Raw genomic sequence first — 17,621 nt, forward strand, 5'->3', positions numbered from 1 at the left:
TGAAAATAGTGATATTTTGCGTCTTTGTAGTACTTCTTTGATGGACATGTGCATTATTAAGTTGATAAAAAGTGTGCATGCATCGAGGCTTTCATAAGGTATTATTGTTGAGACGTAAATACTCTCGTAGTTATATAATTTTAGCAAAATATGCAGCAAAATATTTCCATTTCTGGAAAACAAGTACAAAGGGTCCGGAAAATATTTTTGTAAACAAATAATTACATAACTACGTCATTTTGTTTACTAATGTCTATAGTATGTACTAGGAGCGCTGGTGGGATCGGATCCGACTTTACAACTACGGCATACACAATACCATGTATTTCTTAAAAGTACATTTTTTCGCATGTTTTCTCACATTTTACAGGCTACACAACAATTTACGAGTCGTTAGCAATACCTAATATTCGCGCTGACGCAAACACATTTTTATCAAATTAGTTATGCTCATGTATATATAGATACATATACCAATAACGTGTATCATTAAGCATTCAATGAAGAGTTGCGGTAGCTGCGAAGCTGCGAAAGGGCTAGGGATAGCAGATTTGTTTTGATATTTTTTTCATATCTTATTTCATCGCAATTACATACTACATTTATTTGTCCAATAAAGTAATATACAATAGGAATACAAAAATATTGCTCGTTTAAACAAGTAAACAAAGAGGGTGAAAATAACAGTCGTATATTTTATTAAGGATTAGAAGTACATAAGAAAGCAATACCAGGTCTAAAAGTCATTTTGTGTGTACTCAGTTTGTCTTCTTAGCGATTGAAACTATACACACATGTAGCTAAGCAAATGGAATATAGTAAATTGACTTCATTTAAGACTAACAAGACACGAATGAAAGTCGCCATCTTTCAAAGGCAATGATATAATTCATTTGTATCCGTCTCTCCAGATTTCATATTGATGTTTCTATAATCACAAATTATTTTACAAGGCTAATATGAATTGTTGGTTTGGTCTATAGATGAGTACTCGGTGACTGTGAGTGTCCATTAACCATTTAAGATCAACATTTTACAACATAGCAATGTTTACATGGTATTTGCTCACCCGATGACGGTCACAATGACCTGCTTACATTATGTAAATATAAATCGAGAATTTCGATGACCTTAAAGCCCATTACCTATCTTCATTGAATAACAGCTTCTGATGTAGTTAGAAGAATCTGTGCAGTAAATCAATCATTTAAATGAGACACTGCCGTTTCAATAGTGTAATAGTTGTTTGATTTCGTGATTGGAAAATTTCGCGATAGTCTCGTTGATATTAACAGCGGGGAGAAATGTTCGTGCACTTTCTAACCGCGGTAAGAATACTGAATACTGATTCTCTTTCCTGGTATTCTTTGCTTTCCATTTCCTTGCAGTTAAATTCGCGGCAATGATATTGTCCGTGAATATAGCGAAATTAAATCCGACGCCAATAAAGACAACTGTACAGTATGGAAATCAAAACAATGTTAGATAGCTTGCAACGGCAGAAACATTACCACGCTTCCTGTTCTACATGTACAGTACAGCATTTCAATGAACTAGAACGGCTAAAATGTAATTGTTTCCAGCCTTTCATTGCTAGATGAGTAAGGACAAACCCGTCCGCCTTGTTACAAGAAAGTCCATACCCAATGATGATCAGTTATGTGGAAAAAAGTTTCAATGTGTTTGACCAGCAAAGTGTGAGGTGTTAAATACTAATGTACTATTGATCTGTATAAAAGGTACACGAGTTGGTGAATACCTGTGTCACTTGTTTGTCAAGATATTATTTCCATATGCCGTGTTTAGTGTTATCTCCGCAACAACGCCGGATCGCCCGTTTGTCCGAGATAACACGGTCTGTCGATCGCTGCTCGGCTGTTTTAAGTACTGTTAGGCTACATTGTGTCTACCGTATATACCTGGATATTAACTGTATATAATGTCGTTCATATCCCTAGCACGAGATCAGCAGTTGATCAATTATGTCAGCTTTTGTTTATCTTCGTTATTATTTATAATTATCCAACTTCAAGAATCAAGGTCTGTGAATGTCACAGGGATCTCAAAATTAATTAGTTACACTTCATTGAGACCTACATGTATCATGTAAGGTATCCATAAACCTTTTAATTAATTTAGTGATTACAAATGATCTTAAAGGGACAATTCAGTCTAAGAGAACATTAAAATTTGTAAATATATCGGAAAAAACTAGTTCTAATGGAAATAAGATCAGTCGGTTTTCCTGTGATATGCATGAAATGCCCATGGGGTGACATGTGTGTGAAATGTTCAAACTCGCTCGCTGTCCGCCATTACACACTGTGGTCAAACTTCTTGTATGCCGAACCCTGTCCCTTGCTCGTAGAGTAATGCAATATTTGTCTAGAACTGCTCAAATCGCTCTGACGGTAGTGTGTTTACCTTGTTAGGTGAATTGTCTTGCCTAAAAATCATTTTATCACCTTCTCAGTGGTTATGTAGTTCATTTGTTTAACGTGCGTGCCTTTGACTCGGGTATGGGTACAGCGTCCATATTGTACCTGCTTAATCGTATTGATCAACGATTTGATATTTGAACGATATTAATTAAAATACTTAACAATGTCGAGGAATTTGTCAATGTTTTACGTTATATATTTCATAAGAAATGTAGAACAATACATTTATGCTATATTTGGCTTCTTGGTTATGTAAAAGAATTAGCCTGAGTGAATTGTCTCTTTAATTATGCTTTTGAGTCAGCTGTCATGAAGTTCATTTTAAAGTTGACATGCATCAAAGGAAATCGGTCACATTTGATGATGTTGCAGAAACCTTTATTTAAGCAAATGCCGCTGTACACACGTTAAAGTAAATGCTTTAATATAATGTCTCAACAAGAAAAACATAAATGACATTTTAAGATAACCAGTCCTTGCATACTCGATTCAAACAATCGACAAAAATATCAAGTAATGGGTCAGACGATATTCTATCTGGATAAACACCGTCGAATTTGACAGGAAAACCACTGTTGACATGAAAGCCATTTTTACCCCATTGTATAGTGATTATATCTGACTTGTGACAGATAGAAGTTATAACAAGATGGTTCAGGGAAGATAACACAAGTTCATCCTTCCATCAAGCCTTCGAGCTATCCGTACTATATACACATGGTTTGTGTGATTGACGTGGCTACCGTTGCTTGATTTTAAATACATTATATATTTACATTTATCACCACCTAGATCCAAACGATGTCTCGAGGTGTCAATTGGTTATATTTACATTGCCACTGCACAGTACTTATATGTTGCTACTAAGCTCAATGTGTGTTATTTTCCAATATTAACATTGTCAGTTAGGCTCTGGTGTACTAATACTACAATCAGAGTTCAAGATGTCCCAAAAACATTTGGTTTAAGTCATTGTGAGAATTTACTGAAAAAATGTTAAATGTTCTTAAGGAAAGATTTTCATTTTTTGTTGTTTACTGGTGTGTAAACTGCATTTTTTGAACAGATATTTTAGTCAGCGCGTCATGTTGAAATATCTGTACAAAAAATGCAGTTTACACACTAGTAAACAACAAAAAATTAAAAACATTCCTTATATTTACATTTCGACCGACCATTTCATTTAGATTTAGTGTTCCGGTGAAATTAAACTTCGTTTTTTCAACGTTATACGATTGATGGAACAGCTGAGTAATTGATGGAATCGCGAAACAGCAGGCTCCAATTTGGCGGGAAAATGTGTCAAGTTCCGGGAGTAAATAAAATATAGTTCCACAATAACTTTAGCGTTTTTAATCCATTTATTCCGTATGTTTTCATTTTTTATGTTTTTGATATTAACACAATGCTTTCCATTGCATTCAAACTGATGTTGATATCGAACCTTTGTCATGGCATATATTTTGGCCTAACCGGATGCGCATTCACATAAGGGCGGAAGTCAGTGTTTCGGTTTGTGTTCTTGTGCAGCAGCCCATCTGCGTTTACGCAAGTGTAAACGATTGCCCGGTTAGTAAGGTTATATAGGAAGGTGAAAACAGAAATGTAAATATTTAACATTGATCAATATGAAAATATATTCTAATTAAAATATTTGAAATGGATTGAAGTGTTGTATTTGTCTTTGTATATCTGGTTTATCGATAGGGATATTTCATCTATAGCTATTGTTTAATTGGTTGTCCATGACAACCTACCGGAAGGCAGTGTCACACATTATTTCCCGCCAAATCATAGGCTGTTCAACCCACTGATATTTTTTCTCTAAGTTTTATTTTCATGCGCTATGTTTTATCCATTTTTCTTTTTTAAACAACAATTACTGATTTTAATGTAAGCATTAGTTGTCCTATCATTTCTATCATAGTGCTCTAATGTGCACCACTGGATATGCTACAACAATTGATATATGCTACACACCAACGCATGTCAAAAATATGACAACCAATGTTTAATTGATATTGCCTTGAAAAGTAATATTTTCAAGTCTGTCGTTTATATATATAAAAAGTCAATTTCAATCATAACAAGTCCTTGCTTTGTTTTCCATGCATTTGTTTCAACAAGCTCTAATTGCCCTGACGACGGTCATGTACAAATACTATATATTTACATGATCACCAGATCATCAAAAAATTTACACAGTCACTGACTTGGAAATTGTTTGGCCGCAAACGAACATACTGCATAGAAAACACAATTGTGCTGATAAAAAGAATTAAGCCGATTTGAAAGCAATTTGTAACATACTGCATAGAAAACACAATTGTGCTGATAAAAAGAATTAAGCCGATTTGAAAGCAATTTGTAAGAAAATATTCTGTGTATTTATTTCATAATTGGAGGGGCTCTACAAGACTGGGCTGTATCCAGTTAATGATGTACAATGTACACCTGTCAACAATTGTTACATTTGCCAACTTGCATAGATAGGAACTAGGAAATTGTACTTATATAGAGAATACATGGTTAGTATCTTACAATACATGGTTTATTTTGGTGCGAGAGGAGACGACTTCTCGGCTTTCCGTGTCAAGCACCAAAATATAACTTGAATTGTAAGATACTAACCGTGTATTCTTTTTATCCTGCAACCATTATGACATTGAAAACGAAAGTAACTTGCCAGTTATTTACTTGGTTTCTCTCGAAGCGAAACGCTTCTTTGATGTGGAGGAAAATATTCATTCACTAAACCGAATGAGAGTGTACTCTATTTTATTTCCGTGGGAAATATATAAGCGGATTGCAAACAGTACCTGTGATTCTTTTCAGAATGAAATATCACTGAAACAATATAAAAATACTCAAAAAACCATCAAAGAATTACTTAAAATACATACCTTCGCTTTGAGCCAAGAAAAAGACGACACCGCCATACGAGATATTCTATATCGTAAAAATTACGTCATTCCGGTGAATAATGCGACGTCACTTTTAGCGGGATTGTATGACGTTTCATTCACCGGAAGGTTAAAGTTCTGGGTCAAATTAGAAAAATTTCCGTCAGATATGGAACAAATTCACGTTATCGCATTGACGGATATAGCAGTTTGCATTGACGGATGCAGCACAAGTGTATCCGGCAGTAGTTATCCGTCAGTATGTGGGGTAGTTGCGGGATAATAATAAGTTAAACAGAGGTTACACAACGAGTGGTTGTTGGAAATGGAATATATTACACACGAGTGAGGTATTTTTTTAAATGACATGGTCGAGCTTAAGCGAGTGTCTTTTGTAACTTTTATAAAATAACTTACGTATATGCAATAAATTCCATATCCAATAATACCGAGCTAGGTGACCTGTGTCTACCACAATTAAACCATCTACTAGAAGCCAAAACAAGATAACAATATTTGCCGACAAATGCAAATAAGGTGTAGTGATATCATAAGTAAATATGCACTCGTTAATATTATTTCACTGCGAAAATTGCTTATTTCTGCTGTAAATCGTTACTAGATTCTTGGTTATTAAAATATTGAGCATTAAAGTGTGAAATGATACACTTTTGTCACTTTATTTTTTTTACATTTAATGGTAATTTGAGCACTTTTGTTTTTCACTCTAAAATATTGAAAAATAACAAACACACGCCCCCCCCCCCCCCCCCCCCCCCACATTTTTCATTTTTCTGCCTGATTTAGAAAGAACAACCCTTCCCCTTTTGTTGATAAGTAGATAAGTACAATATTAACAAACGTTTAATAGTTTAATACCAGAACTTTTTCTATACAGGGTTAAATTTGGCAAAAAGGGCTGAAAAAGGTGCTTTTTGTATCTCAAAATTAAGGGGTAGAGGTAGCGTATGTTGTTATTTTGAGACAAAATATGGGTCTTATTATATTTTGTATATTTTTAAGGAAGATTACTGGAAAGTAAAATCTACAAACATCCATACATATCAAACATCTAACTAGGAAATTATGGCTTTAATCTCTTGTATATGGTCAAAACGGCAAAATTCCCATAAAATCTAATATTTTGTCAACTAGGCATCTTTGAGTGACAATAGCTCAAAAACGAGCAAACGGGATATGTTTTTTCTACCATTTTCTTTTATGGTATGAACTCCTATTTCCAAAACTCTATATGAGAAAAAAAAGTTTAATACAAGAAAACTTTTACTTCTCAGAGGAATACATCCTTAACATTGATGAAACCGCAAAATTGCCCCGGAGAGCAGTGTTCTTGTATCAAGAACATGTCGCCCGTGGACAACCTATAGCTAGGTATTCCTGTGGTTTTGTTTGTGCTCATTCAATGTTGCTAATAATTTCAGCAATTCTGCTTTTTCTTGTTCCAGTGTGTTTTATATTATTTTCCCCTTTCAATGCATACATGTACATTTTCTGCTTCCAGATTTTGGTATGTACCATGGGAAAACTTCATTCGCCTCGGTCATTGTTTCATTTCATCATCATGGTTCTTGTCGCCGACCTGCTCTTCAAAAGAATCGTTTTAATTTTCATCGCCCGATAGTTCACCTTCTTCCTCAAATATATCGACCATGTATTTCATAAGCCACTCGGTCTGATATAGCCTCGTATATCTACCATGTTAGCAAATGCACATTAAAAATGAAATCATTACACAACATCTTATTCGTGACGTTGACGACAGACACTGTTTTGTTACATTCCATTTATTCTGTTTATTCATCGCGTTGAAATAAATAACAACAAGTTTTTGGCAATGAAAATCGCTAATTTATTCCTTGGTATAGAAAAAGGCTATGAATAATCTTGCATGAATCTACAGCAATCATAAATAAATAATTATTTCATTGTTAGGCATGTCTCTGATTGCATGTAGAAATGTTTTATTATAGCTTGTTGTCTTGGTAATTCGTTTTACAGTAGTAATACCAGCTCATAATCAGATGGACCGTGCAGCGGCTTGTTTTCATTTACCTTACAATGTCATAAATTAGGACAAAATCACAAAGAAATTCTATCAAACCTGCTTAGGCAGAATCTAGTTTTTATACAAAAACTAATAATACAAACAGCGCTAGCACTACTATTTCCTAAAAACGACATATAACTTATACCTACTGAAATATAATGCTTAATCACATAAACCACATGATATCCCGTAATTTCGCTAGCGTTATATTTCTGCATATGCCACTAGTGTAATATGACCTGGAGCGATTTCCATTTGCTGAAAATTCGTTGTGATGTCATGAAACAAATAGGCCCATGCAGAGGGCCCTGTATCGCTCACCTGGTTTATTTAGTAATTATCACAAAAGCTCTCACAATTTGAAATAGCAAAATTGACCCTTGTGGCCCTGCTATTTGTACAATTTTCAATCCCCAGAATGTATTCAGTGCAATTACTGTCGGGCTTGTTTATGTGTGGATAGGAATGTTCTACCCAAGTGTCACAAAATGAAGTAATGCCCAAGATTTACTTCAAAAAACGTTTTACAACACTTTTTGACTCTGATGGTAGCTAGGATCGCCATATCCTTCTTATCCACAAATGAAAGTTATTTTTCTCTCATCCCCTGATCATGACTTTATCACATAGGTATCAGGTCATTTCGATTTTTTTTACATTCTATAATAGACTGATAGGATATTTGTTATTTTAAAGTAATAATGATGTTTTTTTCAAAGAAAATCCTTGAAAACAGAATTTTTGACACGTTGTGATTTCACAAAAACTGGTAAAAGAATAACCAACTACGTGTAGATTTATTATTATAATGATACAATATATACTTCTGAATGACATTAGCTTAATTCATTCATAAATCCTTTCATTCAATCACATTCTCTTTAAATTAATTTAAATAATTTAACAGTTATTCTAAAAGCATTTCCATTCTTACTCATTTCAGGCTGTATATGATACAAAAATTAATAGAAACATATATTCTTTTCAAGTCTGTTTCATTTTCTTTTCAGGATCATAAATAAATCTTTTAAATGTAAGAAGGATCTTGATTGGTTCTTGATCCGAGTCTCCTTCATTCTGATTTGATGAATCCTCTGCAGTCTGTTTGCCCTTTCCTTTCTTTTTTGTTCCAGAATACCTTTGGAATGTGCTTGGCTGAAGTCCCTCTGCAAGAAACAAAACAATGTAACGGATCTGTTTTAAAATGTAACAGCACAATCAGAAACTAATAACAGAACATTTGGATTTCAAATATTGATTCTTATGAATAAAGTATTTTATAGAAATATGATAATATTATTATCTAGGGAGTAGAGATGCATTAAATATCAGATAAGTCTAGTGAGATCTTTTATTTTACCTGCAAGGAAAAACTGCAGCTTCAGTATAACCACAACTTGGAATCTCACATGTATATATAATAAATGAAATACAACACCATGGTAAAACAAGGTTATAACAAACCTTTGGGGACCAGCAGAATCACTTAATGTATATCCTTCTACACAAATTACAAACATCTTATACTGAATTTGTTATAAGCATTATTGTTATAAACATGGAAGTTGTATGTAATATGTGTACAGCAAACTGAGTTTATAACAAAATATTTCCATTCTACTTTCAGTTTCCCGTTTGATCTATGTTAAACCAGATGGGCAATATCTGGCTATGAACTCCAATCTGGTCAAGCGTATGAATATCAAACGTTTCCACCGCGTCACTGACAATGTATTCAATGTATACTTACGCCTATACATAACGGTCAAATAATTTCAAAAGTGGTTATAAAGTTGTGTAGTCTATGAAATCTAATGGTATTATCGTGTTGACAAAATCACTTGTATTAAAAAAACGTAATCGCATAATTTTCATTTGTTCGCTTGTTTCAAACCGTTTTGTGTTGAACTATATTCAGAAGTTGATGCTATTGCTGTTCAGTCTATTGAACTTGGTGACGTCAACACTAGCGCAAGCGGAAAATTTAAAGGATATACGTGTGTAGTTTTGAATTCGAATGATCGTAATGGAAATATAAGTAATAAACTGTTACCAGATTGGACATACAGTTGATATGAAGCCCATCCGTCCGAAAGATAAATATTCATGGCGCCCTAACGGGCGCCATTCTATTTATCTTCCTTCCGGATGGGCTTCATATCAACTGTATGTCCAATCTGGTAACAGTTTATTGCTTAAGTAATTTCCCTTTACTCCATAATACTGATATTCCTCATATCCATATTTTACTTTATTGACATTAAGCCAAATTAGTAATAGAAAATTACCCTTCACAAGTCAGATTACAACAGAGATTGGTTATGTCTGTTAAGAGTTATGAAGAAAACACAAAGGCTAACAATTACCAACAGTCACAGTCATTTAAGTCACCATGACGATAGCTTTTGACCTTTCTACATACCTGGAATTCTGATCTTCACTTTCCCACTCTGACCAAAACCGCCCTCTATATGACCTTTCTCACCTGATGACAAGGTCACCTTTAGGTTGACGAATGCCTGTAGGTTTGTTTCTTTCTTAAACAAATTTTTTCCTATAACTGAATATTCATCTTGACATCTTTCAACTTGACCTTCACGAACTTTGACCTTGAACACTTTCAGCTTAGGCAAAACAGTTTGCATCTCCGCGTCATCAGTGATACCTTCAAGCAGGTGACCATGGAAAGCAATGCGGCACATGTTGGTGTGAATGTCTGTATCCAGTTTTGAGCCAATAACAAGCGAATTCCGCGGACATGTGACTGGTTTTTCATACTCAATTAATGCAAACTGTTTAACAGGTAAAGGTTCGACGTCAGCTTCAGCACCTGCGTCCTTTTTCATAATCTTCACATTTTTCAACTCATCCTGATAAACATATTCTCTACTGAAGTCAAAACTATTTGATGTAGAATGTAGAGATTCCCCAGCACCATCAGCAGTAGCTGTGTCCCCATAAAGACCAAAGAAGGAAACTCTGCCCATAACTGTGTCATGCCCAGTTGTAATGTGGAATTTCGCTTTAGAGTTAATGGCACCTTTGTAGTAGGAAATGCGTTCAACTGCGACAACAGCTGCTGATATTGTAGGTAATGCCCCGGGACTGCATACCAGTCCACGCTCCAGTAGTTTGGGGTCAAACTGGGTCACACATACACCTGCTCTATCACCCTGTACAAAATATAGTAAATCTAGAAATAACTCTCTCATTGACAAAGTCCATCTTTACATATATCACAGAGTTACCTCCCTTGCATGGCCAGATACTTTGTAGGTTGTAAATAAAGAATATTTCATATTGAATGGGGATCTTTGTTTCAACCATGTCCAGTGATTTTTGTATATGATTATTTCAGGGGCCTGCACCTTTTAATTAGGGAAAATACTACATTTTTACCTCCTTGAAAATAATCCATATATTTAACAGAGCTTTCTTTATTTGGGAAAATGTATACATGAAATCAGGAAAATACAGCTCAATATTATAGGGGAAGGGGTCAAATTTCGACCCCAAATGCACCCCCCCAAAAAAATCACCTATATATTTTTGTACTAAATATGTAATAATATTCCTTTTTGCATGATACAGAAACTCTCAGAATATCAGACTTTATTAACGATTTCTATTTCTTACCTGAGATATCTGGTTAATAGGCCGTTTGAACATCTGTATGGATTTCACTTTCTTGGTAACTTTCATGGATGGAATTTCTATTGTCTAAATAAACATAATATTGTACAGCCAAATGTTGGAAAAATTCTAGAGAAAAAACATTTATACCAAAATATTCTTACTATATGATAGAACAAGAAAAAGAAATGAAAACTCTCATCGTTAACAAATTGAATTTAGAGTAAAACCCAGACCTTGGAGTAAGGCTATAGAGTTAAAACACAGTAAATACTAAAGTACATTTTGATAGTTATCATGAAAAAGACTTGGCCCTGTCCAAATTGCATATAAGTGTGCATAAAAGAAAAAGTTAGTTTTTCATTTGATTGTAAATGAATTTGCCCTGTATGTTTATTTAAGTTGATAAGCCTATACATGGCATTATACATTTAATTGTCATCTACTAGATATAACCCCAGAGAAAATCACTTACATCATTCAGAGCTATACTGCCCATTAGCCCTGTATGTCAGAGTTTTTATTCAGTCCAATATGATTATACAATTTAAAATATGGTTTGTTTACTGATTTGTATTATAAACCCTAGAGAAAATTACTTACATCATTCAGAGCTATACTGCCCATAAGGGCAGTTCCAGTCATCACAGTCCCCTGGCCTCGGATAGAGAAGCAGTGATCCACAGAAAAGATGAAGGGTCCTGTGGAACTTCTCTGAGGAACATACGTATTGGCCTTCAGTGTATCTATCAGTTCTGTCAGACCCAAAGCCTCTGTGTCTGGCGCCTGGAAAAAATACTGATTTAATTATCACATAGTTGATTTTATGCATAAATAATTTTTAAAGGGACCATTTAGTCTTAAGAGTATATTAAAACTTGCACATATTTCAGAAACAAACCAGTTCTAATGAAAATTAGATTAGTTGGTTTTGCTGTGATATTTCAGAAAAGCCCACTTTAGTCAAATTATGTGAATGTTCAATCGCCATTACACACAGCCTTGTATGCAGAACCCTGACCCTTGCCTGTGTAGTAAAGAATTTTTTGTCTAGAACAACTCAAATCGTTCTCACAGTTGTTTTAACATTATAAGATGCATGTTCATGTCTAAAAATAATTTCATCAACTCCTCAGTGGTTATGTATTGCATTTGTTCAACGTGAGTGACTTTGACTCAAGTGTGGGTACAGCATATATGTTGTACCTGCTTAATCCTATTGATCAACAATTTGGAATTTCAATGGTATTTATCAAAATACTTAACAATGTTGCGGAATTTGTCACTATTTCTTGTCATATGTTTGATAAGGAATGTAGAACAATACATTTATGAACTATATTTAGCTTCGTGGTTATGTAACAAATAAGCCTCACTGAGTTGTCCCTTTAATGGATTTCGGTATATGCATGTTTAATAATATAAATGGTAGCAAGGGTGGCATTGTAAAATCATAAATGATTTTTAACTAGGAAGTCAGAGTTTGATTCCCTGCCGACATTTAAAGTTCCGATGTCGGAGGTCACCAAAGCAAAACAATCTTTGTCAATGATCAAACCGCAATGTTTGTCTTTATATCTATCAAATATTAATCAAACATTAATGATACTACTACCTTGACATTATTTGAGACTTTTGATATTTCATTAGAGATGCTCCACCGCCGACAGAGCATAAATGATATTCATCATTTGAACAATAATTGGTGTTTAATCGTGTATATATATATGTCTAATTAACACAAAAAATAGTATAAGATAATTTATTTTGCCATTGGTGCATGCGCAATTAGTACTTCATTCCATATAGGATATAGTGACACAGAATTTTTCCGGGATGCAATTAATTATTTTTCATATTTTTAACTTAAAGTAAAATTAGAAGCTCTAATTTTTCAATGGTGGTAATGGTGTAAAGTAAGTAACTTTTGCAAGTGAAGAAAAATACTAAATTGTCTGCTCCTGATTTTCATAGCAAAAAAATACCATTTGTCAGCGGTGGAGCATCTTTAAGATATAATATGTCATAAACTAAAATATTCTGTAAAACATAAGTAAAACAATCTTTACTAACATAGTAGCTAGTGGGTCAGATTCTTAAGTACATAATTGGTTACTGATAAATCTCAACTATAAACATAAATTTCAAGTTCTCCCTCAGATATGATTTAACAGTGAGCAGGCATAAATCATATCCCACCTCGGGTCCACCTGGTTTAGCCGCCACGGCTACCATTGGACAGTTAGCAAACTTTGTAGCTTCAAATGTCTTCAGCATCTTCTTTTTCATCTAAACATAATGGAGAACAATTCATCAGAAATAAATAACCATTCATAACATCAATTTTTATGACATTTTAACACTTGATCTTTATATAGTTTGTATAAAAATGTATACAAATTCAAAGTACAACTTCAAGGTACATAAATGGGAAATATATGATACTGTCAAACTCATAATAAAATAATGATGAATATGTAATAGTTTCAATAGAGCCCTCAAAATCTTAGGAAACTGGAAAGTAACATTTGGTGACAAATACCTAGTTCTGATTCAAGATGCAGGATATTTAATTTTACGTCATATTGATATATAAGAAGAAATACAGCATTAGCACTGTAGTGCTATTCTTGCGACAAACATATGTATATGTTATCAAACAATTAAATGGCTTAAAACATATCACATACACACAGTGATCAATTTTACAGAGACAATGAGTCAATGACACAGAAATATTATACAATAAAGATGTAAATATAGCCATGTAAAACTTATGGAGGCTGATGAAATATATTAACATGCATGTACATACAGTGTATTATATGTAGATGATGACAGTACACCCTGGTAATACCTTTTCTACCATTGCGTCCCTCTTCGCTACAGGCAAGAGGTCTAATTTATTAAGAACAACCACCATTTTCTGACAGGCAATCTCCCCGATGACAAGACATTCTGCTGTCTGTGTCTGCATGCCTTTAGTGACGTCTACCACAAGCATCATTAAATCAATTATCTGAGCACCTACAAAATAAACAGGGAATATTTGGACACCAAATTATATTGGTATCGATTGCAGCGAGTATAGTTCACAAATAACCAAATTAAATTAGTGATTTTCTTACTCAGTAATTTCAGGGGCCTGTACCTTTTAAAATTTACTTAGTATTTTTTATGAAATATGTATATGTTATAGACTTTTTCTTTATTTGGGAAAATATTTACATGAAATTGGGAAAATACAGCAAAATTTCTCTAGGGGAAAGGGCCTTAATTCGGCCCCAAATGTACCTAAAAAATATCACTGTATATACATGCAATTACATTGTGTATGTAGCAGGAATTAAATCAGGATCTCAGGATTAACCAGTCCATCAAAATCAATGATAAGTGGCTATCAGTAAGAAATTCCATAGGGTGTCTTTGGTAGCAATTAAGATACACTATACATGTCTGTTAAGTAAGTGTGTGTATGTTGGTGTGCGTGTTCTGTTTTAGATCATCTGGTGAGTATTTGGCTTGTTTGTGTGTGATTTGTATAACTACATAATAAGAGCGCAGCTCTCTGCGCGGCCGAAGGCCACGTAGAGCGAAGCTCTACTAACCATAACACGTGTGTGTGCATATAGATTCCAATATATTCCAGTACCCCTTGGACTTTGAAATTGTGTCCCGCGGGAAAAGTCTCGCGCCTCCATGTAAGCAGCCATCTTTTAATTCTCGTTATCAGCACGACGAGATTTGAAATTTATGTACTAGACTAAATGTTTTATCAGTATACGCTTTAAAATTACTGTAAGTAGTCTAAATTTACACATATACAAGGACAACGCAATAAATGTACTGGTCCAATATATACTGTGCATGTTTTCAAGCGCACAGCACCGTCAGCAGTGACGTCTCAAAACCTGACGCCAAAGATGACGGCACAGATTCGCGCGTATTTTTGATAGCATGGCATGTTGCCAAGTTTTCTCTGCATCTGATAAAAACAAGATTGAAGTATATTGAACTATTTCATTTGGATTATTTTTAATTCTTTCTAACAATTGATAGTATGTGCATGTCAGTGAAATATTTTATTGTTAATCTTGTAGAAAAATATAGACAATATAAAGTTATGATATTATAATCTTTTACATGTAGCTGCGCTCTTCTGAGGCTTTGCCTTAAATTCATATTAACATACTGTATGTTACAGTTAGTCTGGACTGTGTTCTATGTACATGTGTGTAGTGATGGTTGTTTGAGATCCTGTACAATTTATATCATATGTGTAATCATGTATGTGCAGTTGCTCCAACAATGTTAGAGATATAGCACAACGAGACACTTTTGATCATTACCGCACATCGTGCCTACCTCGTCGGTATTGCCCATCAGAAGTTTCTCAATATCGACGTCTAAAATACGGGGGTTTCGAGATCCCAAAATGACGTGGACAAAGTACAATTTACCGTCCCACCATCCGGTGATTATGACGTTATCATTTGACGTGAGTTTCGTGACGTCATAATCACCGGAAGGTGGGACTAATCAATGGTAAATTGTACTTTGCCCACGTCGTTTTGGGATCACGAAACTCCCGTATTACTGGATTAGTGATAACTACATCTTGTGTTATTTTTTCCCTTACGATCACAATACATACCTCCAATGATTGTTTTGATGAGAGATGCATGGCCAGGACAATCAACTAGAGTGTATTGAATTTGGGAACTGTCCGAGCTTCCTATTTCGTCAGTCAGGTGATCTGGCAAGTCAACACAAAATGACGAGAACCCTAAATCAAGAGTGATGCCTCTTTCTTTACTCTGTGGGTTTTTATCAAAACTTGCTGTACTTGCTACAGTACTAAGAGCCTTTGACAGACTAGTTTTACCGCTGTCAACGTGTCCCAACACTCCCACGTTGAAGTTGAACGTGCAACCACTGGAGGCCGCCATCTTGTTACAAAGCGAAAGGTCCATACTAAAATCATGTCGTTTCCGGATCCGGAATATGATCCGGGAAATATGGATTTCCACAATAAATAAGGAACAAAATATTATGCAGTACACAATGCTGAATACATTTTCTATTTGGTTTGAAACTGATATCTCCAATGGGTATATATATGTATTCAAGATTTTTTTTTAATTTACATAGGCCTATATACACACATTAAATAGTTGATATCGCATTACTATATTCCTCCCTTAACCAAATATTTTAATTTCCGTGACTTTTTCAATGTTTAAAGATTATAAAAAAAATCTATAGTTTATGTTTTATCGGTTCAATAATCCTTGTTTCTTCTGTGTGGTTCAGATTGTAATTTCTTTCTTTCCATGTTTCCGGTCATGGCAAACAAAATGATCATTTAGCCTACATTTGTACTCATAGACCATTTTTCATCAACCAAATTATAAAACTGAGTACATGTTTTAAAATATATGAAGTACATATAAACTTCTTACGTGTATGTTTAGACGATATCTATATACATAAAAGTTGGAAAAAACTTAATGACTTATCCTTTTGTCATTTTATGTCAATAAAATATGTTTAAACTACATACATGTGCATGTATGTTTATTTTTTATTTTATACCACATCCAAGATATTTCACATAAATTGAAAATGTATTCATTATATAATTATCAAATACAATTTTGTAGAATGCTTTGTAAGCATTATTTCAGGAAAATACTTTAAAATGGCTTGAATTTAAGCAAGACTGAACATTTTTATAATTTTTATCGTAATCTACTTCTTGGTCAAGAACAAGTTTAAAATCACCACAGATTGCATACTTGTCATTTCTAAACTGACAACTTAATCCCGCTCTTTTCTCCATGATATCACAAAAATATTTAAGAAAATAAATTTGTTTTATTGTATATTGTCTGATTTAAAAAAAAAAATACATGCGTTATTTGTAAACATTGACACGTAATTTTTTGGAATGTCAAAAGATACGCAGTGAATCGGGTCACGTTCTGCACTCAAGTTATTTGGAAATAAACAGATTTACCCCCAGCTTAGTTTATCGATACAGAAACAGTGTTAATTGTAAATACATAATTGTGAAACATCCCATAGTATTCCAAAAGTATATCCATACATAAAAGTGGTATGAACATACACGTACGTGTACTTGTAATTGCATAAGTGCAAACTGTCAGAGGGAAGGGATAGTATAGGAAATGTGAAATTGGGAGAAATAGTGGCTTTGGATTTGTGCTGCCCCTAAAATATTTCTTATACCGGGGTAATGTATCAGGAAATTACTTTAGAAACATAAAAATAAAAAATCATGTCACACCCAAAGAATCGCCTAGTTCTTAGCGCTATCCTTTAAGGATAATGTCAACTGTCTAGACCTACAGGAACTCTATACTGATGTATAGTATAACTTAATTTGTGGAATCCCCACCACATGTTTAAACTGAGGTAATGAATTTCGAAAAGTTTTATTTTCACATGAGAAATTTTAAAGAATAATTAATGATGGTTTTCAATAATATGTCATTTTCATATCGATGGCCATTTCAATCCATATGTGGTTTTGAGTTTTATGTGGAACAAACG

General features: G+C 34.1%; 1 protein-coding gene across 2 annotated transcripts; it reads right to left on the reverse strand.

The window, feature by feature from the left end:
- Positions 1–7,195: 7,195 nt before the first annotated feature.
- On the reverse strand, positions 7,196–16,013 carry LOC138320790 (selenocysteine-specific elongation factor-like). Of its 2 annotated transcripts, none has more exons than XM_069264007.1 (7): positions 15,700–16,013; positions 13,903–14,072; positions 13,245–13,334; positions 11,649–11,831; positions 11,049–11,132; positions 9,835–10,585; positions 7,196–8,578 (listed from the first exon to the last, which is right to left on the reverse strand). In XM_069264007.1, exons 1-7 carry the CDS (start codon positions 15,992–15,994, stop codon positions 8,397–8,399), a joined length of 1,755 nt encoding a protein of 584 aa, XP_069120108.1. In that variant the 5' UTR covers positions 15,995–16,013; the 3' UTR covers positions 7,196–8,396. The 2 variants fall into 2 exon arrangements, with proteins under 2 accessions (XP_069120108.1, XP_069120109.1); XM_069264008.1 differs by lacking the exon at positions 15,700–16,013 and adding an exon at positions 15,411–15,522.
- Between the last annotated feature and the right edge of the window lie 1,608 nt (positions 16,014–17,621).

Source organism: Argopecten irradians, chromosome 4, assembly GCF_041381155.1.
Source record: "Argopecten irradians isolate NY chromosome 4, Ai_NY, whole genome shotgun sequence".
In the NCBI taxonomy this organism is placed as follows: Eukaryota; Metazoa; Mollusca; class Bivalvia; order Pectinida; family Pectinidae; genus Argopecten; species Argopecten irradians.